This window comes from Salmo trutta, chromosome 26 (assembly GCF_901001165.1).
Source record: "Salmo trutta chromosome 26, fSalTru1.1, whole genome shotgun sequence".
NCBI lineage: Eukaryota > Metazoa > Chordata > Actinopteri > Salmoniformes > Salmonidae > Salmo > Salmo trutta.
Genome location: NC_042982.1, coordinates 16,995,546 through 17,009,874, shown reverse-complemented (window position 1 = coordinate 17,009,874; position 14,329 = coordinate 16,995,546). Strand labels below are relative to the sequence as shown.

General features: G+C 39.8%; 1 protein-coding gene and 1 pseudogene across 1 annotated transcript; both read left to right on the top strand.

The window, feature by feature from the left end:
* Positions 1 to 575: 575 nt before the first annotated feature.
* On the top strand, positions 576 to 1,509 carry LOC115162814 (olfactory receptor 11A1-like). The gene has a single exon (XM_029714233.1). The coding sequence runs from the start codon at positions 576 to 578 to the stop codon at positions 1,500 to 1,502; it is 927 nt and encodes a 308-aa protein (XP_029570093.1). The 3' UTR covers positions 1,503 to 1,509.
* Positions 1,510 to 7,048: 5,539 nt separating this feature from the next.
* Positions 7,049 to 12,467, top strand: LOC115162813 (olfactory receptor 6N1-like; annotated as a pseudogene).
* The last annotated feature ends 1,862 nt before the right edge of the window (positions 12,468 to 14,329 follow it).

Below are 14,329 nucleotides of genomic sequence, written 5' to 3'. Positions count from 1 at the left end.
TATTTAAGAATGTACCTCTGACCATGTGTACTCTAACAGCTTTGCTTACGTCCCCCTCCTTGCTGTATTTCTACAGAAAGCCTTTGAACCCCCTGAACGGCCTGTGTTACAAAATGGTATCTGTTTCTCTATATGGTTTCCTTGACTCTGATATCTTTAATTTTCCCCAGGTATTGGTGATCATTTGCATATCACACCATGGCAGGCTTTTTTTTAAAGAATCAAGTATAAGAATCAAGTGAGCTTAGTTTAAGCAGTTCATCATACATCTTGGATTTAGCATACTTTACATGTAATCAATTTATTTTGCATTTTAATGTAATAAATAATACGAGTACAGGATACAAAGTATAATATTGTTTGATGTTATCAGGAGAATGAAAAGCCATCTATATTGGTAAGTATAGATGTGGGTAAATCTATCACTGTAATAAGAACAGGTCAAAGAATTATCTATTTAGGTTGTCTGTGATTTCATTGTTTTAACTTATATGTAAACTACATTACTATAGAGGATTGTCTACATTTCTTCTTCAAACATTCTTCAAACATTGACAGCACATCTTCCCAGGACTATGGAGAACTCTACTTACTTCAAGGACTTTAGGCTTGCTGCATACGGGGATATCAGGGAATTTAAGTATTTCTACTTTGCTGCAGTAACTGTATTATATTTTGTCATAATTCTTGCCAATGCTTTGCTTATTGGAGTTATCTGCATTGAAAGAAGCCTTCATGAACCCATGTATCTGTTTCTATGCGCTTTGTTTGTTAATCAGTTGTATGGGAGCACTGGTTTGTTTCCTGCTCTCATGTTTTACTTACTCTCTGACACACATGATATTTCCCTTCTTTATTGTTATCTCCAGATTTATGTGTTGTACACATACGCTATAACAGAATTTTGTAATTTAGCTGTTATGTCCTATGACCGGTACATTTCTATTTGTTATCCTCTGTGGTATAACAGTATTATGACACCTAAAATCATTTGTGGCTTAATTCTGCTGTCATGGTTGTATTCTTTTTTCATCAACGCCATCATTATCTCCCTGAGTTTGCGACTGCAATTTTGTAGTAACGTTCTAGACAGAGTGTATTGTGACAACTATTCAGTAGTCAAGCTTGCCTGTTCAAATACTATGCTGAATAACATATCGGGTCTTGTTGGCACTTTGGTTTCTTTATCTTGTACTATATTTCCTACCATATACTCATATGTAAGAATTCTACAAATATGTTTAAAGTCTTCAAAAGAGAAGAAACAGAAAGCGTTTAACACTTGTACACCACATATAGCCTCTTTGCTGAACTTCTCCTTTGGATGTTTATTTGTGATTCTACAAGGCAGATATGATACTGCACATCTTCCACCTATACTTCGCACTTTTTTATTAGTTTATTTTCTAATATGTCCACCACTTTTTAATCCTATTATGTATGGTGTTAGGATGGTTAAAATCAGGCAGGCTTGTAAAAAGGTACTAGGCCTTAAAACATAACAGGATTGTCATTTTTTGGTAATATTGAATTATGTGTTTTGTTACCTATAGTTGTTGTAATTGACTGTAAAAATACATGGAATTTTGGCCTAATTTCTCTGTAGCCCTCTGTTTAAGAAATGTTTAAGAAATCACATCAAGTTATTTATGTATTGTCACTGAGAATGTGTTGGCATTTTAGGGATCTGATCTTTATAATTCACCAATTAAATATGGTGTTCTTGAAAGCTCTGTTCTAATCTGCTGGCAGACAATTTGATTGGCTAATAAGTTGCTACTTGCTTGTCATAAACTCAGAATACAGTGCCTATAGTGAATGTTTACACACCCTTGCACAGTTTTCTGAAATGAATAAAAAACTGAAAAAAATAAGTATTGATTGCAAAGGTCTTCAAACCCCTTGTAAGTTCAGGAGCAAGAAAAAGTCTGACTTATTTCCATTGTGGTCCCTATAGTCCATGGAACAAAAACATTACAACATTACATAGATATAGACACATTACATAGATACAGACATTAAATGTCTTTCTATTGTTCCATCATTAGCCAGCTTTTGACATTTTTAAATGAAGTTATGGTCGGTATGGCTTTGAGTTGCTGTGGTAGTTTGTTCCACTCAACAGCATCGGTACAAAAAAAATGGGTTCTAACCAGATAAACTCTTACATTTAAAACAGGCAATATCAGAGTCTCTAGCTCTGGTGTTATATTGGTGGACAACTCTAACAAAAGTGAAATAACTGGATAGATTCCTGGGGACTAAGTCGGTAATAATTCCATGATGTAACATTACCCTTTTCTCTACATATGACTACAAGGGTGGAGTTTACAGTATGTACAATTCTCACAAGCTTGTTTTGGCTGGTCTGTTGCATATTCTTTAGATATTTGGGTATGCTGGTGAACCATGCTGCGCACGCACAATCAAAAAATCACTGAACTAGAACACCTGCCAGAGTCTTTAGGGTGTCACTGTCAAGATATTTTGAGGTCCAAGCTAAGAATAAATGTTTTTGGTTAATAATCTTTGTTAAAAAACCTTCAGAGCCATAGTCTCACCGGTCAGGTAAATGTAACATTTACACCCAGGGTAGCTGACTGATATTTTTGGTGTAACCTCTGAGTAGCCCACTATGATACTAAAACAAGGGAACCTTGCAAGCTTTACTTTGGATCCAAATAAGATGGATTCTGTTTTTCCACAATGCAGAGAAAGTTTGTTATCTGAAAGCAATTTACGGATAATTCTGCACTAAGGATCTCTAACACTGAGGCTTTGTTCTTATGGGGAACTAGTAGAGCAGAGTCATCTGCGTACAAAAAGGATTTGCATTTTTTGAACAAAGTCCTTATGTTTGCAGAATAGTGATTCTCATGATTTACAAACAACTTCCCCTGTCTGTGTCAGACCCTCAGTTGAATAGTGAATTTCAAACATTGATTTAACCTCCGAGCCAGCAATGAGCATTATGAGCATGTCTGGGATACATTTTTAGACAGCCATAGATTAGGGGAGGTTAAAAGATTATTCCAAGCCACTGAATATCCCTTTGCATATGGAAAATTCAAGTCTGAAATTTGAAACTGGAAATGACAAACTTCAGAAGCCTTTTTAAGTTATCCTGCAATAGGGGGATAAGATGAAGATCTTACACTTGTATCACCCATATAGTGTGTGAAGAACTCCCTGCTCCCCTCAGTCACGAGCTGGGGTGTGATGTCATGCTGGTGAGAGAGTCTTTACATGCAACTCTCTCCATCTGAACATTGGAGTCAGCGGTCACCTACAGGTACAGATATCCCATACTAACACTATACAGTGCTCTTTCCTTATTTTGTAGTTCTGTGTGTTTTAATGCCAGCGTAAGTAATCCTCTATATGTCATCACATCTGACCATATTATGTCTTGGTTCTATATCACCACAGCTACCAAGTTATAACTTGTAGTTTCACCATATGCTAGCTCTCCTTCCTAACTTATCCCTGTTAGCCTATGCTAGTTCCCTGGTAATGTAGCCTTGCTACTCGCCATATATACTGTCTATTACCATGTAATTATATCAGTAATGGGTTACAATGTGTAGTTCCCGTTTCCTTATTGTTTAGGAGTATTTTGTGTAGGCTTCTATTGCCATCACTCTGACTGGTCTCTTTTCTCTCATGGTAAGCCATGGTTGAAATGTTATTTTGCAATATCCATTAAAGCCATGTACAGGTCCGTTGTCCATATAATCTTGCTTATATTCCTTTGTTACCATGTTTGGTTACACCCTGCATGTTATCAGCTCCTGTAAATTCATATTCTACCGTGTTTAATGTGACTGTAGGCCCTTCAGGCAGTTTACCATTTATGCCATTTACTTTCTATAGAGAAACATGGCACCCAGTAAATGTGACAACAGGTTGTTCTTCGCTAGCTCTGCCCTTTCTGGTGTCGTCATGGTAGTCAGCCATTCAGAGTCATTACAGTGTAGCTTATTATTACCACCAATATAGGCATATTTTTTATACAGGTTTAAGCGTATTATGTATATATCCCAGACTATTACTATGTATGCATATTGCTATACATATTGCTTATAATGTTTACCATTCTATTTGTGTACATATATTCCATATTATGCATATTCTTGTTTATGCATATTTGTGTTATTAGTGACTATTGTACATTCCTAATTGTATTGTATTTTCCTTTCTCTCTTGTAAAAGCCACACATCCTTCACTACTGTATATTCATTATTCTTCTAGCTACTATTAGAATTAAAGTGTTCCCAGTAAATCAACGGCTTCCATCGTCTTTCTGACCGAAGACACGGGGGCTAGGGTCGTACTCCCAGGGCATAATGCACAGAGTATCCTACACACTGCAAAGATCTGGCCATCCTGCCTAACTGAGCTGCAGGAGAGAATGGAAACTGCTTAGGGATATCACTATGAGACTTAAGATTATTTTTAAACAGCCACAGAATGCATTGGCTGAGCTGAGAGAACTGAGAAAATATATCTACAAATTCTTCTGTAGGTACTATTAGGAAAATGGAATACTTAAAGTACTTGTATTTCATTATAATAACTGTGTTATATGTCTACATATTTTTTGCGAACATAGTGCTTATTGTGGTTATACTGTATGTATGGAGAGAAGCCTTCACTAACCCATGTATCTGTTTCTGTGCAGTTTGTTTGTGAATGACATGTATGGTAGCACTGCTTTATTTCCTGCTCTCATTTGGTTTCAGATGAATTCCAGGTATGTAGCTGCCTAGTTGTGCCTATTCAGCAGCCTGATGGTCTGGGGGTAGAAGCTATTGGCCAGTCTGACAGTTTTTGACATGATGCTCCTATATTTCCCGCGTCTGAGTGATAGAAGCGGGGAGAACAGGCCGTGGCTCGGGTGGCTGAGGTCCTTGATGATTTTCTTGGCCTTCCTGCGACACCTGGTGTTGTAGGTGTCCTGGAGTAGAGGTCGACTGATTAATCGTAATGGCCGATTAATTAGTGCCGATTTCAAGTTTTCATAACAATCGGTAATCGCCATTTCTGGACGCCGATTATATTGCAATCCACGAGGAGACTGCGTGACAGGCTGACCACCTGTTACGCGAATGCAGGCAGCAAGGAGCCATGGTAAGTTGCTAGCTAGCATTAAACTTATATTATAAATAACAATCAATCTTAACATAATCACTTGTTAACTACACATGGTTGATGATATTACTAATTTAACTAGCTTGTCCTGCATTGCATATAATCAATGCGGTGCCTGAAATTGTGTCACTCTTGCGTTCAGTGTAAGCAGAGTCAGGGTATATGCAGCAGTTTGGGTCGCCTGGCTCGTTTAGAACTGTGAAGACCATTTCTTCCTAACAAAGACCGTAATTAATTTGCCAGAATTGTACATAGTTATGACATAACATTGAAGGTTGTGCAATGTAAGAGCAATATTCAGACTTATGGTTGCCACCCGTTCGATAAAATACGGAATGGTTCCGAAATTCACTGAAAGAATAAACGTTTTGTTCTCGAAATGATAGTTTCCGGATTTGACCATATTAATGACCTAAGGCTCGTATTTCTGTGTGTTTATTATATTATAATTAAGTCAATGATTTGATATTTGATAGAGCAGTCTGACTGAGCGGTGGTAGGCAGCAGCAGGCTCGTAAGCGTTCATTCAAGCCGCACTTTCCTCCGTTTGCCAGCAGCTTTTCGCAATGCTTGAAGCACAGCGCTGTTTATGACTTAAAGCCTATCAACTCCCAAGATTAGGCTGGCAATACTATAGTGCCTATAAGAACATCCAATAGTCAAAGTTCTATGAAATACAAATGGTATCGAGAGAAATAGTCCTATAATAACTACAACCTAAATCTTCTTAACTGGGAATATATGGTAGACTCATGTTAAAAGGAACCACCAGCTTTCATATGTTCTCATGTTCTGAGCAAGGAACTTAAACGTTAGCTTTTTACATATTGCACTTTCTTCTCCAAAACTGTGTTTTTGCATTATTTAAACCAAATTGAACATGTTTCATTATTTATTTGAGACTAAATTGATTTTATTTATGTATTATATTAAGTTAAAATAAAAGTGTTCATTGTTCATTCAGTATTGTTGTAATTGTCATTTACTACAAATATATATATAAAAATCGTCCGATTAATCAGTATCAGCTTTTTTTGGTCCTCCAATAATCGGTATCGGTGTTGAAAAATCATATTCGGTCGACCTCTATCCTGGAGGGCAGGCAGTGTGCACCCAATGGTGCATTCGGCTGAGTGTGCCACCCTCTGTAGAGGCTTGCGGTTAGCGACGGTGGAGTTACCAGGCTGTGATGCAGCCCGACTGTACGCTATCGATGGTGCTCCTGTAGAACACTGCAGGCCATCGGAGACAGGCCTAATTTCTTCAGCCTCCTGAGGTTGAAGAGTCGCTGTTGTGCCTTCTTCCCCACGGTGTCCATGTGGGCTGACCATTTTCAGCATGGTTCCTCCTGAAGTCCACAATCAGCGCCTTTGTTTTGATGACGTTGAGGGAGAGGTTATTTACCTGGCATCATGCTGTCAGAGTGCCTACCTCCTCTCTGTAGTCCATCTTGTTGTTGGTAATCAGGCCCACTGCTATCGTCTCGTCAGTGAACTTGATGATGGAGTTGAAACTGTCTAAGGCCACGCAGTCGTGGGTTTACAGAGAGTACAGGAAGGGACTGAGGACGCACCCTTGTGGGGCCCACGTTTTGAGGATCAATGTGGAGGAGGTAATATTGCATATCTTCACCACCTGAGGACGGCCCGTCAAGAAGTCCAGGACCCAGTTGCATAGGGAGGAGTTCAGTCCCAGGGCCTTGTGCTTTGTGGTGAGCTTAGAGGACACCATAGCATTGCAGGCCAAGCTGTAGTCAATGAACATCATCCTCACATATGCCTTCCTTTTGTCCAGGTGGGTGAGGGCAGTGAATTGGAGGTGAATTGGAGAGGGTCGAGTGTGTCTGAAGGGTAGGGAGGGGGTGGTCTTTGACTAGCTTTGAAGCATGTTATGATTATGGAAGTGAGAGCTACAGGTAGGTAGTCATTCAGTTCAGTTACTTTCCCTTTTTTGGGCACGGGGATGATAGTGGACATTTTGAAGCAGGTGGGGAAAACGGCCTGAACTAGATAGAGATTAGAAATATCAGAAAACAAAACAGCTAGCATGGTTTAACTTACATACATCCTCCGTGGAGACTGTAACCACGCAGCCCTCATTGTCCTTAGGGGATCTCCTTGGCAGCTCAGAGTCATTATGCTCGAAGGTGAGGCAAAAGTGTTTAGCTCGTCCGGTAAGGCGGCGTTGGTGTCCACGACGTGACTGACTTTCTTTTTGTATTTCGTGATCGTTAGAAGCCACTGCAACATGCACCTCGTGTCCGACAAACTGAATTACTCCTCCATTTTGTGCCTATACTTGTGTCTAACCATCTTGATCAATTTGTGTAGGTTGTATTTGTACTGTTTAACCATACAATTGTCCCCAGTCACCTTGCCCTGTTTATAAGCAGCATCTCTCACCTTCAGTTTCCCGACATGGCTGTAATCAATCCACAGTTTTTGATTCGGGTAAGTTTTGAAAGACACTACATCATCTATGCATTTTTTTATGAATCCGGTGACTGAGTTGGCGTATAAATTGATATTATCCCTATAGGCGCCCCGGAACATATTCCAGTCCACGTGATCAAAACAGTCCAGGTGCATGGATTCTAATTAGTCAGACCAGCGTTGTACAGACCAGACCACCGGAACTTTCCTCTTGAGTCTTTGTTTGTAGGCAAAAAGGAGCATAAGGAAGTCGTGGTCAGATTTGACGAAAGGAGGATAGGAGAGGACCTCATACTCTTGCCGAAAAGGCGTGTAGCAGTGGTCAAGAGTGGAATTTCCGCAAGTTGGTCAGTCAATGTGTTGATAGTCATTTGAGAGAATGGAGCTCAAAATACTTTTGTTAAAGTCCCCTGCGATAATGAACGCTGCCTCCGGCTACACGGTCTCCAGTTTGTTCAGGGTCCAATGAAGAAATTTGAGTATATTTGGTGTTGTTTTGGGGCGGGATGTACACAGCCGTGGCGATAATGCCTAAAGGGTGACATTTGATGACCAAGTATTGCAAGTCGGGAGCATGGAATTGAGTTTTGGTCTGCCTGGTGACATCACAAGGAATTACATTAGTTAATCTATAAGAAAGAGTTCCAAACCTCTCTGCCAATAACAACTAGTTTTCAGCTTGATCCTCCCCACTCAGACCACTCCCAGACAGTCCTATCAAAATTCTTTCTTGAGAAACGGTTATTTGCTAAGAAGCTATTTTTGTTTCTTTTTTACCATTTTAATTGAAAGCAATCACAGTAAGGTACTTCATTGTTACCGAGAAATGCTTTGATATTGAAACAAAAAAGGCTCCATTGGACCTTTAAGACTCCCTATCGGCTGGTGTTCCCTTTTAATGGTATGGTTATATATTCACTGAGTGTACAAAACATTAGGAACACCTGCTCTTTCCATGACAGACTGAGCAGGTGAATCCAGGTGAAAGGTACAGTATGATCCCATATTGATGTCACCTGTTAAATCCACTTCAATCAGTTTAGATGAAGGGGAGGATAGGTTAAAGAAATATTTTTAATGCTTGGAACAATTGAGACAAGGATTGTGTATGTGTGCCAATCAGAGGGTGAATGGCCAAGACAAAAGGTTTAAATGCCTTTGAACGAGGTATGGTAGTAGGTGTCAGGCACATTAGTTTTGAGTGTGTCAAGAACTGCAGCGCTGCTAGGTTTTTCACGCTTAACTGTTTCCCCTGTGTATCAAGAATGGTCCACCACCCAATGGACATCCAACCAACATGACACAACAGTGGGAAGCATTGGAGTCAACATGGGCCAGCATCCCTGTGGAACGCTTTCGACACCTTGTTGAGTCCATGCCTCGACGAATTTAGGCTGTTCTGAGGACAAAAGTTGATGCAACTCAATATTAGGACGGTGCTCCTAATATTGTGTACACTCAGTGAATAAATTATATATATTTTTTTAAGTGTTTATCATTTATTTTATGCACTTTGAGATAATTATTGTATAATGAAAAGTGCTTTACGAATGTAATTTATTATTAGTAGTAGCAGTATTAGTATTATTACTGTGAGATGATATATTACAGGGTCACTGTGAGATGATATGTTTGACCCAAATAATCAAGTAAGGGTCATGATGAAGTAATTATTTATCACATTGGTCAATGTATTCTATCCATCCTGTAAAAAGCTGCAAATAGCATGTTTTTTGGGGGGGGGGGGGGGGGGGTTCTTTGGGCCCTTCTATCATCCCCTCTGGGATGGTGGGCCATGAAAATATACTGTTGGCCTAAGGAAGCCCACAGTGACACTAAAGAGCCTCACTTTTACCTGAGCAGGAAAAGCTCTGGGCCTAGGTTTTACACTATAGATACGATTTAGGGTCCAGAGCTATTTCGGTTTTCCCTGGTTAATTTAATCATATGGTCAGGAAAAACTTTGTAGCCTGGGTACCAGTCTGTTTGTGCCAACATTCCAATGATGTTATAAACAGATCTGGGGCCAGGCTACCAACGATGACCTCTCCTCAGACTGTTGTTTTGATTAGAGGAACCAGATTAAGACTGGTCCTTGAATAAAACAATTATTGGTGAAGAATCTCCATTGAAACTGTGTTTAATTGCAGGAGTAGACTCTGGGTCTGGGAAACCGTCCCTTTGTCAGAGGCTTTGGATTGGTTTCACTGAACTATTTATTTATGGTACATGGTGCACAATACACACAAACTCCTGTTAAAATGTTAATGATAGATCTGATAACGTTGCCTGTCCAGCTCATTGGTGATGTCACATACTTCTTCTACATTGTAGAGTGCAAGGCTAGAGGGTCCCCACACATACATTGTTTTAACAGGATCATAAACCACTAACACAGCCTGTTCAATAACATAACATTAAGGATGTGTACTCTTATGATGTGCTGCATCACCAACAACGATGAGACAGCCTATAGGGAGGAGGTCAGAGACCTGGCCGTGTGGTGCCAGGACAACAACCTCTCCCTCAATGTGATTAAGACAAAAGAGATGATTGTGGACTACAGGAAAAGGAGGACCGAGCACGCCCCCATTCTCATCCACGGGGCTGCAGTGGAGCATGTTGAGAACTTCAAGTTCCTTGGTGTCCACATTACCAGCAAACTATCATGGTCCAAACACTAAGACAGTCGTGAAGAGGGCACAACAAAGCCTATTCCCCTCAGGAGACTGAAAATATTTGGCATTGGTCCTCAGATCCTCAGAAGGTTCTACAGCTGCACCATCGAGAGCATCCTGACTGGTTGCATCACTGCCTGGTATGGCAATTGCTCGGCCTCTGACCGCAAGGCACTACAGAGTGTAGTGCGTACGGCCCAGTACATCACTGGGGCCAAGCTTCCCACCAATCCAGGACCTCTATACCAGGCGGTGTCAGAGGAAAGCCCTAAAATTTGTCAAAGACTCCAGCAACACTTGGCCTTTGCTGAACTTCCCCTTTGGCAGTTTATTTTTTATTCTACAATGCAGATATGATACTGCACATCTTCCAACTATACTTCTGACTATTTTATTTGTTTATTTTTAATGTGTCCACTACTTTTCAATCCTATTATGTAAGGCATTAGGAGGGTTAAAATCAGGCAGGCTTGTAAAAAGGTATTAGGCTTTTAAACAAAACCTGATTGTTTTTATATGGGATTATGCTATTATAAAAAAAATTGAATCAAGTTTATCATGTATTGTTATTAAGAATGTTTTATTTCATATTCAGCATCTGATCATCATAATTTACCAATTAAATATGGCATCCCCCAAGGCTCTGTTCTAGGACCATTTTGCTTTGGTTCTGTTTTCGGTATTGGGGTGAAAAATGATATTCTGCTGGCAGACATTTGTATTGGTTAATACATAAATAGATTGAGTAAATATAATTAAATTAGTTGCTCGTTATGAACTCCATATAAATCAATTTCTATGGATTATTTCTATGGGTTACATGTTGATACTGAAACTACAATCCCATGTGAGCAAACACTATGATACTGTATATTTAGAGGCTAACAAGACAAGTTATTCGAGCAGTCTCCCTCTGTCAAGCAAGAAGACATTTCGTAGACACAAGTTCATTATATCTTTCACACTTCAGAAGTCTGATAATATACAGATATTACATTTTTAAGAGTAAGAGTTTGAAGGAGGGTGTGAATATATTTTGTTAAAATTATGGTATTTAGTCTGAGCCTACACAGAATTAATTAATAAATTACACTCACGTTCATTCACATCCATATGTAACCGATGTGAAATGGCTAGTTAGTTAGCGGTGGTGCGCGCTAATAGCGTTTCAATCGGTGACGTCACTCGCTCTGAGACTTGAAGTAGGGTTTCCCCTTGCGTCGCAAGGGCCGCGGCTTTTGTGGCGCAATGGGTAACGATGCTTCGTGGGGTGTCAGTTGTTGATGTGTGCAAGGGTCCCTGGTTCGAGCCCGGGTTGGGGCGAAGAGAGGGACGGAACCTACACTGTTACACATACACACTCAAGACTTGTAAGGACTAAGAATTGCTGCATTGACCAGAGAAAGAAAATTAACAAAGGCTATGGAGAACTAAACCCAAGTCAAGTTATTTTATTTCCTTGGCTGACAAAAGACCTTCAACAACGTATTTGCCTATTTTATCTCATCACAAACTTTCTCATCAGCACTGTGAATCTGACTCTGATCATAACAAACATTCAGGAGAAAGGTCTCCATGAGCCCATGTATATCTTTCTGTGTAGTCTATGTGTCAATGGATTGTATGGAACCGCTGGTTTCTACCCCAAGATCTTACTGGACCTTCAGTCAGATGTTCAGGTGATATCGTATGATGGATGTTTCACTCAAACCTATGTAATATACACATCTGTCATGTGTGAACTTTCTACTCTAACAGTGATGTCTTACGACAGGTATGTGGCAGTATGCAGACCACTACTATATCATACCATTGTGACATCTTTAACTGTTAGAAAGTACCTCTTATTTTCTTGGTGTTATCCTTTATTTATATCACTCATAGTACATAATTTGGCCGTCAGACTTCCTTTATGTGGATTGCACATTGATAAAATCTTTTTTGACAAGCACTTTTCATTGCCTTTTCTTACTGTCAGATTGTAAGGACTTGTGTAAAGTCAGCTGAGGGAAGGATGAAGTCCACACAGACATGTGTGCCATTGACAATGGTTATTTTCATCACAGTGACTCTGTTTGACATTTTCAATGGTGGAATAATGTACATTTTACGCTAAATATGTGTAATGCGATTGCCGTACAATTCCTTATTATACTACCTGTCTTAAACCTTGTCATATATGGACTTAACCTCAAACAGATTTGAAGGGCAGTTTTTAGAAAGTGTAATACACATAACATCTTTGTTATGAGGTTAGTTACATGATCATACCCAACAGTGAGACCTGACTTCAGAAGTCAACAAAAATAAAAGTAAAATCTGCCAAAATTGCCACACTTGATTCTTCACAAAGAGGGCATGCCTCAAGGAAGGCACAAGGCACAAATCTGTACGATCAATAGTGGAAGTCTTGAATTCTGTTGTGCTGTTGTCTGTTAGCAGAATGTTACCACACTATGTATGATGATGTCATACTACTTAGTGTAGCTTTATTCATATAGTATATACCCAAAATACAAAATGTACTGTAGGCAGATACAAAAATTAAAGCCATGTTGCAAGGTCAAATGGTATTGATATACAGTACCAGTCAAAGGTTTGATGTCACGACTTCCAACTAAGTCGTTTCCTCTCCTTGTTCGGGCGGTGTTCGGCGGTCGGCGTCACCGGTCTTCTAGCCATCATCGATCCACTTTTCATTTTCCATTTGTTTTCTTTTGTTTTCTTACACACCTGGTTTCCATTTCCATCATTAATTGTTGTGTATTTAACCCTCTATTCCCCCCCATGTCCTTGTGTGGAATTGTTTGTTTGTAAGTGCTTGTACGCTATGTTACTGGTGCGCGTCGGGTTTTGTACCCCTGTAGGTTTCTTTTTGTATTGCCGTGGGTTTTGGAATTAAAACTGCTCCGGCTATTACCTATCTCTGCTCTCTTGCGTCTGACTTCTCTGCTACCAGTTCTACAACCCTTACATTTGGACACACCTACTCATTAAAGGGGTTATCTTTATTTTTACTATTTTCTACATTGTAGAATAATAGTGAAGACATTAAAACTATGAAATAACACCTGTGGAATCATGTAGTAACCAAAAAATTATAAGAATCAAAATATATGTTTATATTTGAGATTCTTCAAAGTAGCCACCCTTTGCTTTGATGACAGCTTTGAACACTCTTGGCATTCTCTCAACCAGCTTCATGAGGTTGTCACCTGGAATGTATTTTAATTAACAGGTGTGCATTGTTAAAAGTTCAATTTCAAACCTTCTTAATGCGTTTGAGCCAATCAGTTGTGGGGGTGGTATACAGAAGATATCCCTATTTGGTAAAAGACCAAGTCCATATTATGGCAAGAACAGCTTAAATAAGTTAAAACCTCTTGGACATACCCTGGGATAGGGGGCGCCACAGCGCATTTTGAAAAAAATGAGTTCCCATTTTCAACGGCCTACTAATCAAACTCAGAAGCTAGGACATGCATATACTTATTTTATATGGATAGAAAACACCCTAAAGTTTCTGAAACTGTTTGAATGGTGTCTGTGAGTATAACAGAACTCGTATGGCAGTCAAAACCCCGAGACCGATTGAACCAGGAAGTGGGATTCTGAATTGTGGACTCGACTTCACAGCCTTCCCTATAATTTACAACGTGACAAAATGATAATTGAGCACTTTCCAGTGCTTCCACTAGATGTCCCCAGTCTTTACAAAGTGTTTTGAGGGTTCTGCGGTCGAAACTCAGTGAAGGAGACGATGTGGCAATTGGTCACTGTAGTAGGGCCATCAGCATTGTGACGTCGGCGGCCGTGTCTGCCCCCACCTTTGGAAACCTTTTGAAACACAATGAAATCGTCCCACTCGAATCTGATTGGCTCTCTTGTTGAAACAGGCCCTGAAGATTAATGTTATACAACGTTTGACATGTTTGAACGAACCTAACTGATAGAAAACAGTCATTTTTCGTTAGCCAGCTGCCGCCCACGGATCAACATTTGATTACAGCCTTAGGACGCGCTAACAACAGCAAGCTAATGGAACATAAAGGATGGACTTTTTCGAC